Below are 23,329 nucleotides of genomic sequence, written 5' to 3'. Positions count from 1 at the left end.
AAATATTAAGCATTTCTAGACTTGATGACATGTATTTTAACTGCAACACAAGCCTCCTTGCAGGCACTTATTTATGTTCACATTTATTTTAATTTTAGTAACCAGCTAATCTAAGTCATTAAATTAGCTTAAATTTCCTTAAAAATAAGACTCTTCCTCAAATATAGGAATAAAGGAAAATAAGTTGGAAAAATATAATCACTTTCATAAGCAAGTTAAAGGGCCTCTGTATATTTAGCAAATAATTTCCGTGTCCTTCATTTTTAAGTATTATATCTTAGTAATTCTTTAATGACAAGATATATGATTTACAAGGGTAGATCAGAAACTCTCAGTTTATATTAGCAATTAAGTTTTTATTAATTGGGGTTGGAGTGATAGCTGAGCATTAGTGCATAAGACCTATATGCCTGAGATCCTGGAGGTCTCAGGTTCAATCCCCAGCACTACCCTATGCCAGAGCTGTGTGGTGCTCTGTTCTCTCTCTCTCTCTCTCTCTCTCTCTCTCTCTCTCCCCTCTCTTGCAATTTATTTAAAAATATCTTGCAATTATATATTGCAATTTATTTAAAAAATATCTTGCAATTTATTTTTAAAATATCTTGCAATTTATTTTTCATGCAAAAGTTTCTTTTTATATTTGATATATCATTTCATGTATTTAGGTACACAAATGTAGGAATGCATATTTTAATGCAGCTTCAGTAAATGATATGTTTAAAATATCTTGCAATTTAAAATATCTTAAAAATTTAAAAATACCTTGCAATTTATTTTTCATGCAAAAAATATCTTGCAATTTATTTTTAAAAATATCTTGCAATTTATTTTTCATGCAAAAGTTTCTTTTTATATTTGATATATCATTTCATGTATTTAGGTACACAAATGTAGGAATGCATATTTTAATGCAGCTTCAGTAAATGATATGTTTTCACAGAAAAACTTGGCGTATTTAGTTTTCTAATAATTAAACTAAGCAATGGAAAGCTTTCATCTGCTCTGTTACTTACATGATATATGTAATCAGTGCTAAGACTTTCATCTCTTGCCGTGGAGAGAAGGCAGACCATTTTTGAAGTAGTTCAGGCAGTTCTCTAGCATCATTAGGGGGAAACTGAACAAATAAGGTAATATAACTACATGGAGAGGTGCCTGCCTCTGAGCTCTTTTCATTTAAGCAGCTTGAGAAATATTGCTCCATGTTATTGCTCAGACACACATTCTTTCCCAACAAAGGTTACTGCCATTGACTCCAAAGAGCAGAAGGCTCCATTATAGTGTGTGTGTGTGTGTGTGTGTGTGTGTGTGTATTACTTCACTTAGTTCATGTCTTTATTGACTGGACTTCAAGAAATGCCTGTTGGTCGTGCTGTATCATCATATGTATTTTTTTCTACACAAGACACAAATGTATTTTGTGGATCAGCATGTAGAGAATCTGGGTTTTCAGTCACCGTAGATTATGAATGCTTATTATATGATCTGTGATAAAACTTTAAGAAGACTCAGTGTTCTCACCTGGGAAAAGGAACACTCATACATGATCACAGACACACCAGGACAAAGATACATGCCATGCTTAATTGACTGGCTTTTTAAGACTAGAGCATCTTGAAAATAACTTGAGTGCTAAATTATACCTTTAGAAGAATTTAATGTTGGAAATATTGTTAGATTATGTTTTATTTATTTTCCCTTTGTTGCCTTTTTTAATTGTTGTTGTAGTTACTATTGTTACTATTGATGTTATCGTTGTTGGATAGGATAGAGAGAAATGGAAGACAGAGGGGAGTGAGAAAGACACCTGTAGACCTGCTTCACTGCCTGTGAAGTGACTCCCTTGCAGGTGGGGAGCTGGGGACTCGAACTGGGATCCTTCTGCCCGGCCTTTCTCTTCGCGCCACGTCCGCTTAGCCTACTGAGCTACCGCTCGACTCACAATATTGTTAAATTTAAGTCAATAATCTCACCTATTTCAATATTGAACACCTTCTACCATGTTGAAACCTATGTTGTCAAAGCAGTATTTCTTAAAGTCAGTTTCATTAAATTACAAATAGATGATTTAGAGCACATGTGCATTTAAAAGAGTAGGTCATTTTCTCTAGTTATGTAACAACCCAACATGGAATTTAATTTAATTCATTAAGTAAAACATTAACAAAAAGATTGCCATATTAACTTAAGTCATCAATACCTTTTTAAGGCATTCCACTACATTTTCCATCTTTGTGTGAGTAAGGTATGTACTTACATATTTACTTATGAAGTTGTGCTAAGTTAAAAATAGTTGTACATTAAATTAAAGTAATTTAGAGTATTGCTTCAAGCTTATTTCACTGGACTGGCTCAAATAGTCCATCATTTCAAAACATTCTCTACACCTTAAAGTCTGGCTTTTCATACAAGAATTTATTTTATTTTTTTAATATAAGCCTTAAAAACCCTTGGAGCAGTTAGACTCGCATCCTTATTACCTCCTTAATACAGGTCTTAATATGAAACTTGAACCACAAGACGGATGCTGACAGCATTGGTTTTTCAACTTTCTGCTGAAAATATATGATAATATGATGTAAATGTACCAATTATGCATAATAAAAATTTCAGCATTGTAGCATATTAGGTTTTCTCCTGCACTTTCTCTGTGCTGAAATTTGACCGTAATTCTGTTCTTGGTTTCTGCAATGCTTGTTAAAATAAAGTCTTTCTGATACTGCTAGTAATAAACCTTCATAGATGCAATCCAAGAGAGACTCTAGTGATAACTGAATTCTCTTTAATAGTGAATTGTATGCTTTGGAGACTCAAGCCTTGTGATTTTCTTTTAGAGTTAAGGGTTTCATGTTGCAATGGTATTTATTTATTTATTTATCTCATTGAATAGTCTCACTGCTATGACTAAGAATATTGCTCTACAAAATACTTGGTAATGTAAATGTGAGAATGAAAGTTATATATGTGGTGATTTATTAAATTTATGGCTTGTAGGAACACGACCGTCTCTATAAAGGAATCTAATATATACATAGAAGAATATTCTAGTGAGGCCTTGTAAAATGGGATGCTGTTGTAATTTGAATCTTAAAATCATGAACCACTATACAGGTATGCCTTTGGCATTTCTAATCATGTTGGGCCTGGCTTTGCAAATCTAAAGTTGATATACAAAAACTTAGAATATGTATTTATATTGGAAATAGTTATTTTTACACAGAAAATGTAAGATTCTATACATATGCCCGTTTTGATGATTTTCCTTACCCCACCTGTTTTTTTTTTTTTTTTTTTAATTACTCATTAGAAAGAAACAAGTCAAAGCTGAGGAGAATAAGCCTGACATATAAGATCAGTTTAGATCCCAGAATGAATACTTTTTCTGTAAGGACAAGAGTGATTCGCAGCTATAAACAATACCCTCAGACTGCAGCTGGCATATCAAATTATGCCAGTTTTTTTTCTTTGACCCCAGAAGTTAAACTCTAAGTATCTCAGTCCACATGTTAAAGAGTTGACTATTTTTTTTTGTTTTGTTTTGAATCATTGTAGTTTCTAAACTGACTTTTTTGAAACTGTATTGAGGAATCCAGCATACTTAACAAGAAATTATAATAAAAAGATAATTTCAGAATTCTTCTATTCACCCCTGTTGACTGACATAACTGAATGATTAAAAAAAAAAAGACTCAGTAAGTTTAGCCACACCACAGAAATGCTTATAAAAATATTTTTTTTTATGGGGAGTCAGGTGGTAGTGCAGCGGGTTAAGCAAGGTGCCACAAGGCACAAGGACCGGAGTAAGGATCCTGGTTCAAGCCCCCGGATCCCCACCTATGGGGGGGGGTCACTTCACAGTCGGTGAAGTAGGTCTGCGAGTGTCTATCTTTCTCTCCCCCTTTTTTCTCTTCCCCTCCTTTCTCTCTGTTCAATCCAACAGTGACAACATCAGTAACTACAACAGTAAAAAGACAACAAGGGCAACAAAAGGGAATAAGTAAATAAATATTTAAAAAATAAAAAAATATTTTCTATATATACAAAATGCACTCTAAAACAAAACAAAAAAGGATAATTCTGCATTGTGTACAAACAGGGAGAGTATGCTAAGGCAAAGGTTTAGTTTCTTTTTATACACTGTTCTTAAAACTTAGCTGTCATTTTCATAATAAAATTCATGTGGCATATGGTTTATTTTCAAGCTCCCCTCCCACCTAGGAAATACATTACTTAACTAAAATATAAAAGAGCATATATGGGAGGGGGTGGAGAAAGAACAGGTTCTTCACATGTATTAGCAATCCCATATGCTGTTTATTAAATTTGATGCTAGTCAACCAGTTTAGACAGCTGATTGAAAAAAGAAATCAGCAATTTAGTGGAAGTATGAAAACATGTGCACATGTACCATTCTCATGCAGTTTTATCATCTGTCAGATTTCTCCAGAGCATACCATATTTTATAGGCTTGAAATAAAACATTATGAATTCATGCATACATAATGAAATAAGATATATGCTTTGAAGGAATAGCCTGGCTCAAAGTTGGCATTTTAGTTCATGTAATTTAAGCAAAAGAGGCCCTTTCCACGTTTTCACTGGAGTCAAACAGAACACACGGCTTCTCTCTTTGGTTGTATATAGCTGTGCTGAAAAGAAAATAATACAAAAATCTTTTACCAAGCGTCTGAAATCAAAGAACAACTTGCATTTTAAAAATAAGTTAAAATACATTAACGAAGAACAGTGTGTGATGTATTTCAATTGAAGGGTACTGTGAACAGACTGTTTTCTTTCCTTCCATTCTATGTATCTATGAATAATCATTCCTTGAAGTTTAAAATTATAAATAACAGTGAAGAGTGGAGTTATTTAAACTTTATAATGGAAAGCATCCATTTTGTTTTCAATTTCATTTGGGTAAACTCAAAATGACTTTGCATAGCTTCTGCTAATCTTACTCAGCTGTAACATTTTTGACAAAAAAAAAGTTTCTCAACTGAGAATAGATTATTACAGTTGTATAAATGAATTCACTCAGAATTGACAACTGTTGTTTCACTTGGCAAACTTAGAATATGATAGCTAATGCTAAGAAGAGCAAACTAGCCAGAAAATTATAAAGAAAAGAGACAGTTGAGTGGCGAATCTATAAAGCAAAGTGTGCTTTAGGGAAGGCTGGTTGAATAGAGAAGTTTTTAGTTATCACAGTAAATTGACTAAAGCAAACCCTCACATACATGTATATGATTAGAAAAAAATGTTTTTATTGAGTGGGGTTATGCTTTACAGGGTAGTCATTAAAATATGAATATAACTTCATTATGTACCAGGACTCCACAACTCTCTTTCACTCTTCCCTCTTTCTCCTTCCCCTCAGTTCTTCACTTTGATGCAATACATGTTGCCCAATCCACATTTCACTTTGTGTTTTCACTTCCTGTCCCTATTTATTAGATCCTACTTAGAAGTGAGATCATGGGGCAGTGGTGCAGGTTTAAGCACACACAGCACAAAGCCCAAGGAGCCACACTAGGATCCCATTTCAAACCCTTGGTTCCCCACCTGTAGGGGGGGTGTCCTTTCACAAGCAGTGAAACAGGTTTGCAGGTAATTTAAGCGAAAGAGGCCCTTTCCATGTTTTAACTGGACTCAAATAGAACACACTACTTGAACATTCTCCTTCTCTATCATCCCCTCCCCTCTCTGTCCTAACCCCCCCCTCCAAAAAAAAAATAAATAAATTGAAATAGGAGCAGTGGGTTTGTAGGGAGGGCACCAAGCCCCAGAAATAACCCTGGAGGCAAAAAAAAAAAGCTTTTTTTTTTCCCCCTTTTCTTTTTGGCTTATCTCACATAACATGATATTTTCAAGTTCCATCAAGAGGATGCAAGGGAAATGAGTTCATCATATGTAACAGCTGAGTAGTATTCCATCATTTCCATCATATATATAGACCACAGGTTTCTTTCTTTTTTTCTTTTCTTTTCTTTCTTTATTTTAGTCACTCATCTGTGGTTGGATATCTGGGTTGCTTTCAAGGTTTGACAATTAAAATCTGTGTTTCTATGAACATAGGTATATGTAGATCTCTTCTGACAGGTGTTTTTGTTCCCTTTGTGAAAATCTCCATGAGAGGAATTGCTGAGTCATAGAGTAAGTTCCTTCCTAGTATTTTGAAAAATCTCCAAACTGTTTTCTGAAAAGGTTAAACCAATAGAATTGTCCCATTTAGAATTGTCCCATTTCCCCCTACATCCTCTCCAACATTTATTGTTACTGTTCTCTCTAATGTAGAATATTTTCACAGATGTAAAGTATAAATTTACTGTAAAGAAGTTGTAAAGATCTTGACCTCATTTTTAGAATATGAGGCTTTTATTATTATGTTATTCATTCATTATATGTACCTTTGGATAAGATGGGGGATTTTTTTTTCTTTATTAAATCCTTTACCTACTAGAATTTTTGATACATGAAGATAAAGATATTATTACCAAGTTTATTATATCTCTAGTGATTAGGACATTATTTGGTGTAGAAATAATGGTCATTAAATAGTTGTTGAATTGGACCTCGAGAGACAGGTCACTAGGCAGGGCACATTCCTTGCCATACAAATGACCCAGGCTCAAGTCCCAAATTCATACCAGAGTGAGGGGCAAGCTCTGAGGTGGTGGTATATCTTCCTGTCTCTCTGTCTGTCTGTGACTCCTTGAATGAAAAGACAACCCAACAACAATGAAACCACATTATTCATATTGAGTTAAATGAGAAATAAATTAGTATTATCTTTTTCAAGGATCACCTTCAGTTACCACTACTGACTTGCCTTTTTTATGTCTTTGCTTGTTTTTTTTCTTTTTCTTTTCTTTTTATTATTATCTTTACTTATTGGATAGACACAGCCAGAAATCAAGAGAGTGATAGAGAGGGAGAGAAACAGAGAGACACTTGCAGCACTGCTTCACCATTCACAAAGCTTTCCAAACCCTGCAGGTGGGGACTAGGGGATTGAACCCGGGTCCTTATGCATTGTAATACGTGTGCTCAACCAGGTGTGCCACCACCTGACCCCTGTTTTTTCTGATAATTTAGTCTGATTTTAATTGTAGTTGAGAAGAAATACTCAAAAGAGGGGCTGGGTAGTGGTACATCTGATTAAGCACACATATTACCTAACACAAAAACTGGGGTTCGAGCCTGGGCTCCCCACCTGCAAGGGGTCAGTTTTACAAGCAGTGAAGCAGGTCTACAGGTGTCTATCTTTATCTCCCTGATCTCTCTCAATTTCTCTCTTTGCTATCTAAAAAAAAAAAAAATGACTGCCAGGGGCAATGGATTCATAGTACCAACATCAAGCCGCAGCAATAACCCTGGTGACAGTAAAAATTAAGTAAGTAATTAATTAAAAATAAATACTCAAAACAATTGTCTTATGTAGTACATCCTATGAGAAAAGGAATGGGCTATTCCTAAACACAGTAGATTATTATTGAACTTCTTTACTTAAAATTCCTATTTTTATTTCTGATCACTGCCATTACCAGGAAAATGTTTGTGGAAAAGGTTTGTATTATGTTTCATAAAATTCTAAGCCTGGGCTTGAGAAAGAATGTGTTTTACATTTCAAGATGTGCTTCTCTACTGTTTGTTTTTCTGTGTGTTCTGAGAGAATGAGTGTATCAACAGAAATTCTTTGTCTCATAGTTGAGATTCAGACCTCTTTAATGTTCCAGCCATCAAGGAGCTTAACTATTAAAGATAGAATGTGACTGGGACACACTTAGCCCGGAGAAAAGTAATAACATTATCTGACTACCATAGTATTTTATGTAGGTATTTTTTAGATATATTGACATTGGCTGGGTGGTGGCATACCTGGTTGAGCACACATGTTAAAATGCACAAAGACCTGAGTTCAGAACCCCCAGTCCCCACCTTCTGGGGGAAAGCTTTGTGAATGGTGAAGCAGGACTGGAGATGTCTCTCTTTCTCTTTCCCCTCTATTTCTGTCTGTCTCTATCCAATAAATAAAGACAATAATTTTTTAAAAAAATCTTTAAAAAAGAGAATATTATATTCACTACTGTAAAATTTTAATATATTGTGACTAAGTCACATGGCATTGAGCATTTATTTATTCATTTATTGAAAAATAGAAATGGAATTTAATTTCAAATGAATGACTTAAGTCAAAGAAATCTATATAAATCATGTAAAAGCCTCATTCTATATCTGTCTTAAGTATGTTTTCTACCACACGTGTTATTCCACTGTGTATTTTAACCCATATTTGTGAATATCCAGAGATATTTCTCTAGAATTGCAATTTGTTTTACCCCCCCGCCCCCTTTTTTTTTCCTCCGGGGAAGAGACTGGCATGACCCTGCTTGGAAAGCCAAAATTAGATATGCATTCACTAAAATCTACCAAAGAAGAGATTCACTTTGGAGATCCCAAGGTAGTTCATTTCATTATGTTCCTGTTCTTTAAGTAATTCATAACCAACCTTAAATTTCCACTACATTCTGCATCATTGCTGCTGTTTCTTGTTTAGAGCTTTCATCTTTAGCTGCCCCCATTCCCCTTACTGTAATCTGTGCTCTGACTTTAATCATAATTCCTTAGGAAAAACAAAACACGTTCCTAAGTGTTCTAAGTAACTGCCACAAATGAAGATATCTGATCTCTCTTAATCCTTTCTTCCTTTGTAATATGTAGGCTTCAATAGTGCACACATGAGTAAACTTAGATTTACAGACACTAGGTGAATTCTTTTCTTTTCTTTTCTTTTTTCTTTTCTTTTCTTCTCCTCCAGGGTTATCACTGAGAGCGTGCCTGCACTCTGAATCCATGGCTTCTGGAGGCTTTTTTTTTTTTTTCCCTTTTGTTGCCCTTGTTGTTTATTGTCATTGTTGTTGTTATTATTGTTACTGCTCTCATTGTTGTTGGATAGGACAGAGAGAAAATAGAGAGAGGAGGGGGAGATAAAGAGGGGGAGAGAAAGACACCGCAGACACTGCTTGTGAAGTGACCTCCCCTGCAGGTGGGGAGCCAGTTGGGGGCTGGAACCTGGATCCTTGCGCTGGTCCTAGTGCTTAGCACCATGTGCGCTAAACCAGCTGCGCTATCACCAGGCCTCCAGGTGATTTCTTTAGTTATTCATCAAGTGAGTGAGTGACTGAGACAGGATTTGTAAAAGATCTCCCAAGCAACAAAAGGTGTGGTCTTTCTATTACATCATGCTATGGCTAGCCATGCCATTCTTTCACTGGAATGACCTACATCTTTTTGCTCTGCATCTTTTTCTTGCTAGTTGAGTCTTAGAAGTTTGTTTCAAATATCTTTCCTTCTGTAGAGCCCTTGTACTCTCTTCTCTGACATTTTGTTAAGACAGGGGTGTTTCACCTATATTAACATATATGTCACGATATCACTCCTTTCAATTTTATTTTAAAATGTGATGACTTTTTTAAAAAAAATATTTAATATGAAGTGCATTTGTTGTGACTGTTTTCAAATACATTTACAATTAATTAGCATGAAAATGGCCTGATTATACTATTACAATGTGCTCACAAGTAAATTATACTCAAAATTCAATGATAAATTTGACGTATGAATGATAAGATACATTTAAACATGAAAACAAAATTATATCTGAGTGTCCCATATGACTTTTAAGTATGAGAAGGTATCCTGAAACCCAGATGTCTTACTCCCACTACTAAAGCAATGTCTGGTACTGATTAAAATAAGTATTTGGTTAACAAGAGTGAATAATCAAACTTATAGAATAATCTTCAATGGCAGAGATTATGATTGCCCTATATGTGCTCTTAGGCTAGCAATAACTTTAAATTTCATTTAAATTAAGATCAGACAGTGGTTCCCCCAGCAGAGACCATGTTACCAAGTGGGAGGATTTCGTTCAAACTTCTGGTCCTTTCCCGAAGACAGGAAGCTTCATGAATGCTGTTACAGTGCTGTAGGTGTCTCTCCTCACTGCTTCCCTCTCTCCCCATATGTCTCTATCTCTCACTCTAGAAAATGGCCGCAGGGAATGGTGGCTCATATAGACACCTAGCCTCAGCAGTCAACCTGGTGCCCTCCCCTTCCCTTCATGAGCAAAATTTATATTAAATGGTGTTTCTAGGAAAAAACTGAATTTAAAAACATTCACTATATAAATAGAGTAAGAATATGCAATAAATAAAACTAAAGTTGTACATGAGAAATACTGAATCACTGATCAGCTGTTAACCAGGTAATCAAGTAAGATTTTAGATTTTATGAAGGATTTGGTGGGTCATGCCAACTATTGACACTATAAACTGTGAGAATTTAGAGAAAATATATTTTTTTAATATGAGAAAATTGAAAGCAATTAAGGTATATGTTACAAATTTGTGAGAAGAGTTATAAGTTTTAAGAGCAGAAGAGATTGTCAGATTAACACAACAGACTTATTTCCTGAGACCCATAAGTCACAGGCTCAATCCTGGGTACCATCATAAACCAGTTTTCTCTTTTTCACATGAAATAAATAAAATAAAATAAAGTGATATTTTTGGACTGGCAAGCTATCTCACTAGGTGAGATGAGATAGCATATTCAGTGTTATTATACTAAATTGCTTTGCAATGTGTGGTCCCAGTTAAGTCCGGACACCTCATCAGAATGCCCAGGCATTGGGGAAATTCCAGTGCTATACTATGTCTACTTTCTTATTATCCCTCTATCTAAATGGAAAAAAAAAATCCCATGAGTAGTGGAATCTTGCACATGTAAGACCCTGACTGCAAAAAAAAATAATAGTAATAAAATAATTTAAGAAATCTAATAAAACTGTCAGAAGAAATTATCACCACTCCAGATTTCTATATGAAAACATTCCAATCAGTCATAATTATTCCTGTTTTTAAGAAATAGTCTGTAACCTTAAATAAAGTTAATAAAAAGCATTTAAAGAAAAAAGTATACTTCATACAGTAAACTAACATGAGCGTGTCTTATTTTAAAGTCATTCACATCAAGTCTAATTGAGATGTAATTTGGTATTAGTAGCAAATTTGTAAAATTGTTTTAGTGAAACAATTTAATAGACATTTTTACTTAGCTAGTTTCTAGTGTCGTTAAGCTATACAATGTATATCTTTAAGTCTTAAAGATATAAAATTTAATGCAAGCTAATATAAAATTTAATGCAAGCTAATAGAAGTAAACTATCAACACTAAAAGAATCAAATAAAGTACCAATAACTATCAGTTATGACTTGTTTTATTTATTAAAAATAAGGCTTCAATTCCCCTGTTTTCTTTTTCTTTCTTTCTCCTGGCTTTTGTCCTTAAACCCTAACTGATAACCTCATTGAGAGTTTACCTGCCTGTGTACTATACACTTGAAAAGAGCTGATCTTCTGCAGTTGCAAAAAGCGAATTGGGCTATGTCAGATATGCAGCAGAATTAATTAATTTTTTTTTAATTTTAAAAAGGAAACACTGACAAAACCACAGGATAAGAGGGGTACAAAATCCACACAATTCCCACCACCAGATTGATCGCAGCGGAGTAAATTCTACAAGAAACTGTAGCATTCCTTCCTTTGCAAAGCTGTTAAGATTCTGCCCTTCCCTTTGGCCAGCAGACACACTGAATCTAGTCCTATCAACAGTAAACAATTAGGTCAGTCTCTGCATGTTTCAGCCTTTTGCCCATATCCTATCAGTCTTTGGGAAGAAGCTGACTATCTGTCCTGTTAGTATTTACCCTGTTAACTCCCAGTCTTTATATTGTTTATTTACAAAGCTCTTAAGATTAATTTATTTTTTAAAATGAGAGGGAAGAGAGACCAGCACTACTCCAGCCTAAGTAATTCTGGGGATCAAAGCTCCACATAGGCATTTCCCTGAGCTCTCCCACCCGCTGAGCCACCTGCAGAGCCACCTCCCTGGCAACCAGTGTTTGACTCTTAATTTTGCACCATCTTTAAATAATGTTTTTCTTGCATCAAGTTTGTGTCTTCTTACTCTTTAGCGTTGCAGTGTGCCACTGTGCTTTCCATATTAGGTCACTAAAGCACACAGCATTAGTATCAAAATAATAATATCAGTAATTTAATGTAATCTTATATTTTTTCCAAAGACAGAAATTGCCAAAGGATAACATCACAGTGGATTGATCTAGAATATTCTCTGTGATACTCCTTTTTCATCTACATGACAGTTTCAGCGCTTAGAAAACCAATCTCCTTGCAAACTATTGTCAGTTCCATTTCTCCATCTACTTAGGGTTAGCATGTGCTTCATTTCCCTTCTTGAGTTTTTTTTTTTTTATTACATTGGTTTACAGATTTTATAGGTTGTAGGGGTACAATTTCAAAATGTTTCTTATCACATCAAAACTCAGTTGAAAATCTAGCATATAACACTATCTATAAAAACAATTCCCTACCAAATGTCACTTTAGTATCAGGAATTACTTTCATTATCTCCTATGAAAAAATAAACTTTGCATTTTTATTGCCTTAATCCAGAAAGTTCTATTCTATGCTCTATCAACTCACACATCTTTAAATTTCCAGTGTAATCTTTTCGGTTGGCATTCAGCATTGTTTGAGTTATTTATAGACTCAACTATTCATGAAATCTTTTATAGTACATGTTATATCTTGATAAGCTGTACTGTTTGCATTCTTTTGTGTTTCATGTGTGTATATTGATTTTCCAAAATTCTTCTTATGTATTTTAGATTATTTTTGTATCTTCCACAACACAATACTAATTTCTAAATATATTGTTTCATATTAATGTATCTTTCTAAAGGCCAAAGGAAGATCTTACTTTATATATGTAAATCCTTTAGAATATTAGGGATCTTTAGAACAAAAATTGTACTTTATTTTGGATGCAAGTATCTAGCCATACATTAGGAGCATGTAGATTGTTTCTTTTTGGTTTTCAGTATTCCCACATTTGAACCTTCCAAAGATAAAATGTAGGTCCCAAAGTAATGACCTGAAACATCTAAATGAAAGGAGAAGGTGTGATTTTTATTACTTTTTTTTTCTGTGATATGACTGAAATATGTAGGCTTTCGTTTTGAAAAGGGAATTAAATTTTAAACTACTACAAGAGGTAGTAGTTAATATTGTTTTAGATTAAGTACAAAAATGACCTGGTGAGAAAAAGACAAAGCTGCCCAAAATGTGGTCATCTGAAAACTGAGTTGGCTTCTTTCATTTCAGTAGATCTGTGTGCTCATCTACCATCAGAATTTTGACCCTAATCTCTTATGATAACCAAATAGTTTCTAAATTTCTCATTTCAATGGCTGACTAATACTATTGCCTAAGCTTGAGGTGGTCCTTGTTATTTTAAACAAAGTTGATGTCTAATAGCAAGCACGGTGTCAAAGACCATAGGAATTGAGAAACTGGAAAGTTTTGAGAGATCTTGTCTAAACAGGATTAAGGCAAGACCAAAAGGATTATCATACTCCTAAACCCCAGTGATCTCTGTGATAGGTGCTCTTCTAAACATAGGGATTAGATGTTGAAAGCACATTCAAAAGCAAAAATGCAAGCATGTATGCACAAAAATCCCTGACTTTAGAGAAAAAAATTAATAATGTCCCAGCTCTATTATGACTAGGGCTCTAAGAAAGTCCTGATGTCAATGGATTTTTCCCCCCACGAAGGCAAATTAATTTCTTCTCTTTGCTTTTACAATCCTTCTTTCTTTTATGCTTTTTTATTTTAATTTTATTGACTATTTGTTAGAGGAAGTTTAGTTCATTACAAAATTGTGGTGTGCAGATACCTAACACAGGCAGATGAGAAGTTATGCCCATGTGTCAACAATTATACTGTAAACTATGATTCCCTCCATAAAATGATCTAGAAAAAAAATTGAAAGTCACAAAAATTTCCATACTTCCTCTTTTTTTTCAAAAAAAATATGGAAATACTTTATTTTTACAGCATTCAGAATAGTTTTAATGAATTCGTTAACACTACTCAGCTCTTATTCATGATAGTGCTGTAGACTGAACCTGAGGCCTTCGGTGCCTCAGGCATGAAAATCTTTTTTGTAATAACTATTGCAAAGTCTTTTTGCATAACAGCCTTACATTCCCTGTTTTAATATTTCATAAACACCTCTGTTTTCAAGACCCTCTACCAGAATGAATTATCTTTTATTTTCACAAAATATGAAAACTGTTCATAAACTTATCTCAGTTTCCATAAATACTTCATTAAACAGTGAAGGGATCCTTTTTCTATGTAGCTTTCAGTAAAATACAAACATACAAAGCTAAATATTTCTTTAATGGTACATAGGAGACACCCAATCTGGAGCAGTGTTTGGTTTTCAGGTGTTGCTTTATCTTATATATTTATATATTAAAACAAATATTTAGTTTATTCTTACCAGCTGTTTAAGTAATTTAATTTTACTTCCTTGTAATGATTCTATATATTATGCCCATATAAAACTTTCAGTTCCAGTAAAAACATGCCTACAAATGTAATTAAAACCCGACTTTTCATAACTCTTCTTAGTTCAACCTTTTGCAGTAGTTATAGATTCTGCTGCATATTTAATTCTTTTTGATTAGACTGAAAAGTTGAAGCTGTTTTAATATTGAAACTGCATATTCTTCAGAACATGTAAAAAGGAAGGTACATTATGATCCATATTTATAGCAATTAGCTAGAGGGAGAATGAGAAAGTAATAATCTTACTGTGTGGGGGGGAAATACATCCATATATGTATATTTGATATTGTTTATCCTCTACTTCTTAAATCTGTTTGTTATGAAAATTTTATACCCACATTTCAAAGTTTTGCCTTAAGCTGTGCTATATAATCAAAAAGTGAGACTAAGATGATAGTTTATTATTAGAAGCCTATGTGTCCCCAGATTTGAGAATGTTCAGATTAACACCTTTCAAAATACCGAATTTTGTTTAAATTACCTTTGAAATCTATCTAGATTAAAGAGAAAAATGTCCATGGTTTATGGAAATTGTTTTATTGGCGAGGTCTATGGATGGACACCATTGTGTAGGGACTGCTGATTTTCCCTTTACATATTTCCCCATCTCCCTTCCCCAGGTGTTGCTGCCATCACTACCTTTCCTTTCCTCCCCTTTCCTCATGGCAAGACGCATGGAAGAAGAGTGCTGTTAAGGCCTCTCCATTAATCAACAGGTATGGCGGTTCTCATGAAGCAGTGTAGCTGTCCCTCTACTGTGCTCTCCATTAACAGTCTATCTCACATTTAGAAGATGCATTTATGTACTACACAGAGCCACTGATATGGAAGATTTGTTCAACCTTATTATATGTCAGCATGCCATGCATTTCTGAATTCCATGTCAGCTTCTAGATTTCTTTCATACAAAAATGCAAAGGGATTCAAGATAATATTTTTCAGAGGGAGGTACTAGACAGTTTCCTCAAGTGATTGCATAGGAAACAAAAGGAATGTGTGTGTTTATCTATGCCACATTCAATGACCTACAAGTAACTCTTACACAGCATACCACTGCAATGTGTGAAATAGGCATACGATGAAAGTTAACATACATTATTTTTGCTATTTGCTTTTTTGAAACTTTGCACAAAATACAAGTGTGTTAATGATAATGCTTACTTATCTGGTTAAGGCAAAAGCTAGTTCAAAGAGATTTGGATACCCATCAAAGTCATGGTACTCCAACTCTGAGAGTAGAATGTTTGCTAACTACTTTGCAACAGACTTTCTCTTTTCAACACAGTTGGTGGCATTCCAGGGAGGTAGAAGGTACTGTTTGCTTGGCTGTTCCAACATTAAGGTAGTTCAAGACACTGCATCTAGAAAGGGGCTAACCCATTAGGTTCATAACTAATTAAACATAACCACTTGATTCATAACAAGGAAACTCCTTTCTTCTTGATACCCTCTTAAACTCAGGAGTAGAACCTGTCCTTCTAGCTCATGCAGGGACTTGTTTTCAGTATGTGTCAGGCACTGTACTGCAGCCTAGTGAAGATCAGCTTCTTAGAGACATGTAACTACAACATTCCCTTTAGGCTAGGAAAACTCTTGGCAGCTGTCTGTGAAAATCAGTGAGTGTGGCAAAAGCTGCATATGTGCTTTATCTGTGCTCTTTAAAATGGAAGTGTCATATAGGAATGTTTGTGTGCATAATAAGCAGTTTGTTATTTTGTTATTGTTTCTGATGCAACAACTGACCACTAAAGACTAGACTAATTCAAGATTCTCTGGGCTCTATCAGATGAAATTCTGAAATAGTTGATTGTCCCTCATGATCTTATTTCTGCCCACAGCTTAATCACTAAAAACGTTATTTTAAAGTTTTATTTGTTTATTAGTGAAAAAAGATAGTAAGAAAGAAAGGAGCTGGATGGTAGTGCACCTGGTTGAGCACACATGATACAATGTGCCAGGAAATGTGTTCAAGCCTCCAGCCCCTCATCTGCAGGAGGAAAGCTTCATAAGTGGTAGAGCAGGGCTGCAGGTGTCTATTTCTCTTCATCTCTATCTCCATCCTCCTCTTCATTATTTTTGTCTCTAGCCAATAACTATATGAAGATGATAAAAAAATGAAAATAAAGGAAGGAAGAAAGAAAGGAAGGCAGACAGGCAAGCAGGCAGGAAGAAAGGAAGGAAAGAAGAAAGGCCTATGATATGGTGGGGCTAGAACTCTGAACCTTTAACTTGTAAGTTGTATACTATACTGCCCACCACCTCCTTGGTCTCTAAACAAAAATTAATTGCTATTTTACAAGATATATTTATTGGACCAGGAGGTATCTTAACATGCTAGAGTACAGGATTTATTTGCATTAAGCCCCTAGGGGGTCCAAGATTCTATTCCTAGCACCACCATAAGCCAAAGCTTAGAAGTGCTCTTGTTATTCACTCTCTCATAAAAACTTAAAAGTATGCATTTGTTTATTAATGACCATAGTTTAGACTTTAGATTATGTTCCTGCCCCCACATGCTTCCATGTTTTTCTTTTCTTTTTTATTTAAATTTTTCTGGTTATTATCATCATTTGCTTTTTATTCAGTAAATTATTTTCTTATAATTGGCTTAGCTATCATGCTTTCAAATTTATTTCTTTAAGAAAGGAGACATTAACAAAACCGTAGGATAAGAGGGGTACAGCTCCACACAATTCCCACAATCCGATGTCCATATCAAATCCCCTCCCCTGGAGTCTGGATCTAAGGTCATTATGGGTTGTAGAAGGTGGAAGGTCTGGCTTCTGTAATTGCATCCCCACTGAATGTGGGCACTGACTGGTCGATCCATACTCCCAGTCTGCCTCTCTCTTTCCCTAGTAGGGTGGATGTCTAGGGAAGCAGAGCTCCAGGACACATTGGTGGGGTCCTCAGTCCAGGGAAGTCTGGTCGGCATCATGCTGGCATCCGGAACCTGGTGGCTGAAGTCTCTGGACACAGTCTGAAGTGAAGCATGTTGGGGTGGTGCTCGTTGCATTAATATTGCGATCCGCAGATGCAATATTATTTGATTTGAATTGAGAGAAGCAAGCAGGAAAGTGGGCCCCACCCTAAGCTTCTAGGACTGGGGGAAATATAGGCTCTATAGTGGAAATGTGAGGTTCCTGCTGTCTTAGGGTTCAAGAGGACAATGGTTAGGTATTGTTATCATCTCATTATTTGGTAATTGGGTTAACTTTGAAAAGTCCCTTTGTTAGGGTTTGCTGTATAATACCCAGCATCTTGTATATAGCTGTGCTACCGGTTACTTCTGTTCTCCCTGGTCTAGGCTTTTGAAATAGTCAACATATCAAAGACTCAGCCTATGTATTAAAAAGACTCAGTCTGTGTTTTAAAAAGTTTGAGCCATATGATCAATTTTTCCCCTCTCATATTAATTAAATAGTGGTTTATATGACTACACTTTAATAGGAGTGTACATAAATACCATTCCCGCCAACAAAAGACTGTGTACCATCCCACCCACCCCTGCCCCCACCCCCCATGTTTTTCTTAGTGGGTGACATCTTTCATGGCCATTGATCATGCCCATTGATCTTGGGCAGCTGTCTTTATTTGCAAAGTCCTTTCCTTGGGGCTGTTTGGAAAATTCACCCCAGCAATAACAACTATAAATAAAATATATGAGTTTACTGTCTATCAGCACAGCATTTAATGAGCTTAATCACTTGAGATTACCTGAACTCATACACAGGAAGAAAATTAAAGTTAGATGTTACTGTTGTCAGCCATATTTAACTGATGTTTAAAATGAGACTTGAAGAAATCTAGTGTGATTAAGATTACTTAAGAAGTGACAACAGATGTTTGTTTTGCACAGGTTTTCCTCATACCCTCATCAAATCTCAGCCTCTCCTTAAGGCCCTGTTTTGAGATGCTACAAAACAGGTATTACCTCTCCCCTTTTCTAGTGATATGAAAAGAACCACACTTTTTTTTTTAATGGAATGAAGTTAATTCAACTAAAATATTCCAAAATGTTGAGGAAAAGTGATTAGAAAAAAATCATTTTTATCATTATAGTAATTATGAATCATATATGGAAAGGTTTCTTTTCATACATTATATATATATATATATATATAATTTATTGCATAGAGATGGAAAGAAATTGAGAGAGAAGGGGGAGATAGAGAGGGAGGGAGAAGAGAGACTCCTACAGATCTGCTTCTCCACTCATGAAGCTTTCCCCCTGTAAGTGGAGACTAGGGGTTTAAACCTGTGTCCTTGCCCATACTAACATGTGTGCTCAATGGTATGCATCTCAACACAGCCCCTGGGAAAAAAGATTCACTGATTAAAGTAAAATAAAAAAATAAATTGAGAATAAACTATAGATGTGGAAAAGTGGACAAACCAAGAAGAATAAAATACTTCGAGAAAAAAAATTGAAAATGTGAATAAAATGAAAACTAATAAAATATTGAAGAAAAATATCACTGAATAGCATGTACACTGAAAGGACTTTAAAGAATATGAAATAAAAACTTAGACAGAACAAAAAAAATCAATGCAGGTAGTAAAAAAAAGAACTTTATTTATGAGTTTGTGTTTTCTTTATTCTTAAGCCTTTGAGATAGAATGGCTCAAGAGGAAAAGGGAAAAACTGAGATACTTTATATAATTGTGTATACTGTTTTTCTAGATTTTTTTAAAAATGTTTTTAAAAGCAAGATACAGACTTAAATTTCAAGTTAGGGCTCTTTGTTTAGAACTAAAATGTCATACCTACAGAATAAATCTGAAATAGGGCTTTCTGGAAATTTAGAATAAGAATGAATAAATATCTCCGTATTCTGCCATGATATTATAGAATTAGTCTGTTCATTCTGTGAACATAATGATATATATATATATATATATATATATATATATATTTTTTTTTTTTTTTCTTTGTGTAGTATACCAGGAACCAGGATAACTGTTGTCCGGTTTAGTCATGGAATTTTCAGAGCTGGTGGTGAGAGTCAGCCTATCTTATCTCAGAGTATGCATGCAATCCTTAACAACCATATCCAGAATCACTCAGCTCTGCTTGAGTGATTCCAATGATGCAAAATCCAGAGATAGCTCACTTTATTTTGTGACATTTTAACTTCTGGATTCCTCTCTTACTCTGCCTTTCTGAAACTTGAGTCCATTCATCCTGGGCTTTCCCTTTAGGAAAATGCAAAATTCTTTTTCAAAGATAAGTACTTTCAAGAGCTAAATTCAAGCAGACACTCTGTCATGATGTTTAGATATGTAATTCCTCTCTGTGTATCCAGAGTTACAGTTCTGTTGTCAATGGTTGAATGCAGTCCCTGAGGCAATAAGTAAATATACAAATTAATAGAAGAGAATTTATAATAAGAAAAGTTTATCTCTGTCCTTGTCCAGAGAAGGCTGAGCTCATACTTCCCAAAGTAACTGAAGAGCAAAACAATTATGATAATACTGTTAACAATGAGATGGGATATTCATAATTTCTTTGGGTTTGGGGAAGAGGACATTCTCAGAATGGATGAAGGTAGCAACCACTTAATCCCCATAAATGGTATGGCTCACAGTGCCCTGGCCTGGATAGGTTGGATTTTTACTATTCAAATGAGGATCACCTTGCCACCTTGTCACACTTTCTGCCCACTTTCCCAGGGACTTATTTCAATAATTTATCGGCTACCTTTCACCAATTTTAAACAAGAAAGAAAAGAGATGTTTACTATCTGCTGCTCATCACCACTTTTATTTATTGCTGAAAGTAAATAGAATTCCTGGAGAAGAGGTTGTAATGTGTGTCTAAATGGGTGCTTGCTAGTATGTGCTTTCTTCAACAGAAACTCAAAAGATTCAGAAATTTTGGGCAGGAAACCTGAGTGACAATACTAATCTTATGTTTTTTTTTTTTCTTGATTACTTTGCCACATTTTGTTTTGATTCACAATTTATTCTCATTTATTGAGAAATGATTGTCTTAAGCATATAAAGCAAGAATTTCAGCACAAGATCACTAGTTTATTTTTTTTATATTTAGTCTATTTAATGATTCTAGCATATTCATGGAAATAGCTTGGGGGCAAGGAGGAATAATTTAACATTGCTAATGACTTTGATCTTAATTTGTGCATAATAAAGGTATGTTTTCCATAGTAGCTCTAATACAAATAAATCAAACACATTTACATAAAATGTGTGAAAAAGAAAAGTTAATTTAAAAATAAGAAGGTTTGATAAATGCAAAGGGATTTTCAGTCTACACTTTTCTACATTTGAATTGAAACCATAGTAATATTTCAGTTGATGTCTGAGATCTATTCCTAAATATCCCATCAACTATTGCAACAAATTTGGTACACAAAAGAAAATTCTTAAGTTGATGTCAATGCCAGTGAAAGTAAAAGACAAGCAGAAAATGTTTTCTCAGTCTAATTCATGTATAATGATAACAATATATGATCTTATAGAACATTATGTTGTATGGAGATCACAGTAGAGTAAAACAAGATTAGGAAATGTATAAAGTAAGCCTTGTCAGATATAGAATTTCCATTAAAAGTTACTACAAAATAAATCCTTCATTTACTTGAATTCTTTCTTAATGCCAAATAGCTGTCAATGTCCCTGGGTGAGTCTTATTTATGAGTGCATTACTGTGTTTTCTTAGAGGTCTTGCACATCTGACTTTTAGTGAGTGCCTACATAGAATATATGGCCTTTTCTAGAACTGGCAAATTTAATTAATTTGCTGGCAGAGAATACTTTATATGCCACATGCCTTTTCCCTGACCCTACCTAAGATTTCCATTTTCAAATATGCTTTATATATTATGAAACTATATAATCTTAATGAAGGTCTTCCATATGATAATTAAAGTGCTTGACTTTATATTCTCAAAAGTTCCCATGCCCACATAAATTCCGAATTTTTCATTGCAAGTTGTGTGCCTGTGTTCCATTTTCTTGTCTTCTTCAAGACTCGGTTCCTGAAGCAATACATTTGAGCTATTTGACTATAGAAGAGATGCAATGTTCTTAAAACAACTGAAAACCTTTGCTTTTTTGACCACTGATCTCAATGACATATGCTATGAACAATATCTCTAATTTAATGCCTTCGGGCTGTCTTCTAGGATTTCAGATGAAGGAGAGTGAATAGCAGGAAATATGGATTAATCACTTAACCTCTCAAGAACTCACTGATTTCACTAGAATGAGGAATTTAACTAGTGTTGGGTACAAAAGAAAGGATTCTGTTCTCCTCTGGGATCTTCTAAAGCCTTAAAAAAATTAATGAACACCAGGTAGATTGATAAAAGAAAAACAAGGAAAAATTTATTAGTAGCAAATGTATCTCTTGCATATATAGATGAGGCTCAGCAAAGCTGAATAAGTCACCCAGAAGATTTTCAGACTTAGCTTAAAAATAATGGGCTGAAATGAAAGTCAAAGACAGAAAGGGGAGTGGTTGATAAGGCAGTTACTAATGAAGTCAAGAATGTGTATTCCAGTTTCTTGGGGTAAAGGGCTCTGAGAATGTCCAGTAGGTCTAGTCTACCCATCTCTTTGTTTAAGTTTATTGATTCTTTATTAATTCTATTGCTAGATGATTTGTTTGAAAGAGTAGGGTATTAAAGTTTCCTATTTTTACTGTGTTGCTATAGATGTATTTTCATTGCTCTCAGTAGATATTTTGATTACCCCTCATTGGGTGCATAGACGTTAATAATTGTTAAGTCCTCTTGGTTCACTGATCTTTCCTGTTGAGCATTATGTAATGCCCATGCTTATCTTTTATTACTTTATTTATTTTAATGCCTACTGTGTCAGATATGAGTGCAGCTATTCCTGTTCTTTTTTGGTGGTCTATTAGGTGGTATGATAGTTCTTCATCCTTTCACTTCAAATTAGTTTTTGTTTTGTTAAGTGGTATTCCTGCAGACAACAAATGGTTGGGTTGTGTTTTCTGATCCATCTTATGACTCTGTGCCTTTTAATGGGTGAGTTCAGACTATTGAAGTGAAACAAAGGTATGAAGCTGCAAATTCTATCTCCTCAAGAGATAAGGGATTTCATTCTCCCCAGCACAGGTTTGTGGAGACACCCTTGCAGAGAGAGCTCTTGCTTTGTATTTGGATATTTCTTTTTCATTTATTTATTTATTTATTTGGTCCCTTTTGTTTCTCTTCTTGTTTTATTGTTGTAGTTATTATTGTTGTCATTATTGGATAGGACAGAGAGAAATGGGGAGAGGAGGGGAAAACAGAGAGGGGGGGAAAGAAAGGTAGACACCTGCAGACCTGATTCACCACTTGTGAAGCGACTCCCCTACAGGTGGGGAGCCGAGCGCTCGAACCAGGATCCTTACTCTGGTCCTCGTGCTTTGAGCCCCCTACGCTTTACCCACTGCACTACTGCCCAACTCCATGGATATTTCTTTTTCAAAGACAATCTCTGCCCAGACTTAAGAAATCCCACCCATGAAATAAAGCTTTTGCTAAAAACATACTTCTTTGTGATAGATGTTTGTTCCTACTACCTTAAGTGATTCAAACTAGCGTTCAACTTTCTTCAGAATGTAGAAATTGGCATTTTGTTTTAGATTTGACTTTGAATTATAGTTAAATTCCCTATAACATGATTCTTCTAATCTTTAAAATATAGAGCCCACTGTAGATCTGAGGTAACATCTTTAGTGACAGCATGTGTTGAATTCCTTTTTCTTTTTTTTTCTTCCTTCCTTCCTTCCCTTGTTCCTTCCTTTTTTCCTTCCTTCCTTTTTTTACCCTGAAACTTTTTTTTTGACAAGA

The 23,329-nt window shown here is 34.8% G+C and overlaps 1 protein-coding gene across 9 annotated transcripts in view; it reads left to right on the top strand.

Moving 5' to 3' along the window:
- The window catches only part of PCDH7 (protocadherin 7), a 509,559-nt gene that overhangs the window by 269,001 nt on the left and 217,229 nt on the right, over nucleotides 1-23,329 (top strand). For 2 of the 9 annotated variants that reach the window (XM_060188239.1, XM_060188238.1), the window contains one exon: nucleotides 15,125-15,220. The exons of the other annotated variants lie outside the window; for them this stretch is intronic. In XM_060188239.1, the coding sequence (XP_060044222.1) occupies nucleotides 15,125-15,213 (89 nt within the window). In that variant the 3' untranslated portion in view covers nucleotides 15,214-15,220. Of the gene's footprint in view, nucleotides 1-15,124; nucleotides 15,221-23,329 lie in introns of those variants that run through there. 9 annotated transcript variants of the gene reach the window in all.

Source organism: Erinaceus europaeus, chromosome 3, assembly GCF_950295315.1.
Source record: "Erinaceus europaeus chromosome 3, mEriEur2.1, whole genome shotgun sequence".
In the NCBI taxonomy this organism is placed as follows: domain Eukaryota; kingdom Metazoa; phylum Chordata; class Mammalia; order Eulipotyphla; family Erinaceidae; genus Erinaceus; species Erinaceus europaeus.
This window is presented reverse-complemented; position numbering and strand designations above follow the sequence as displayed.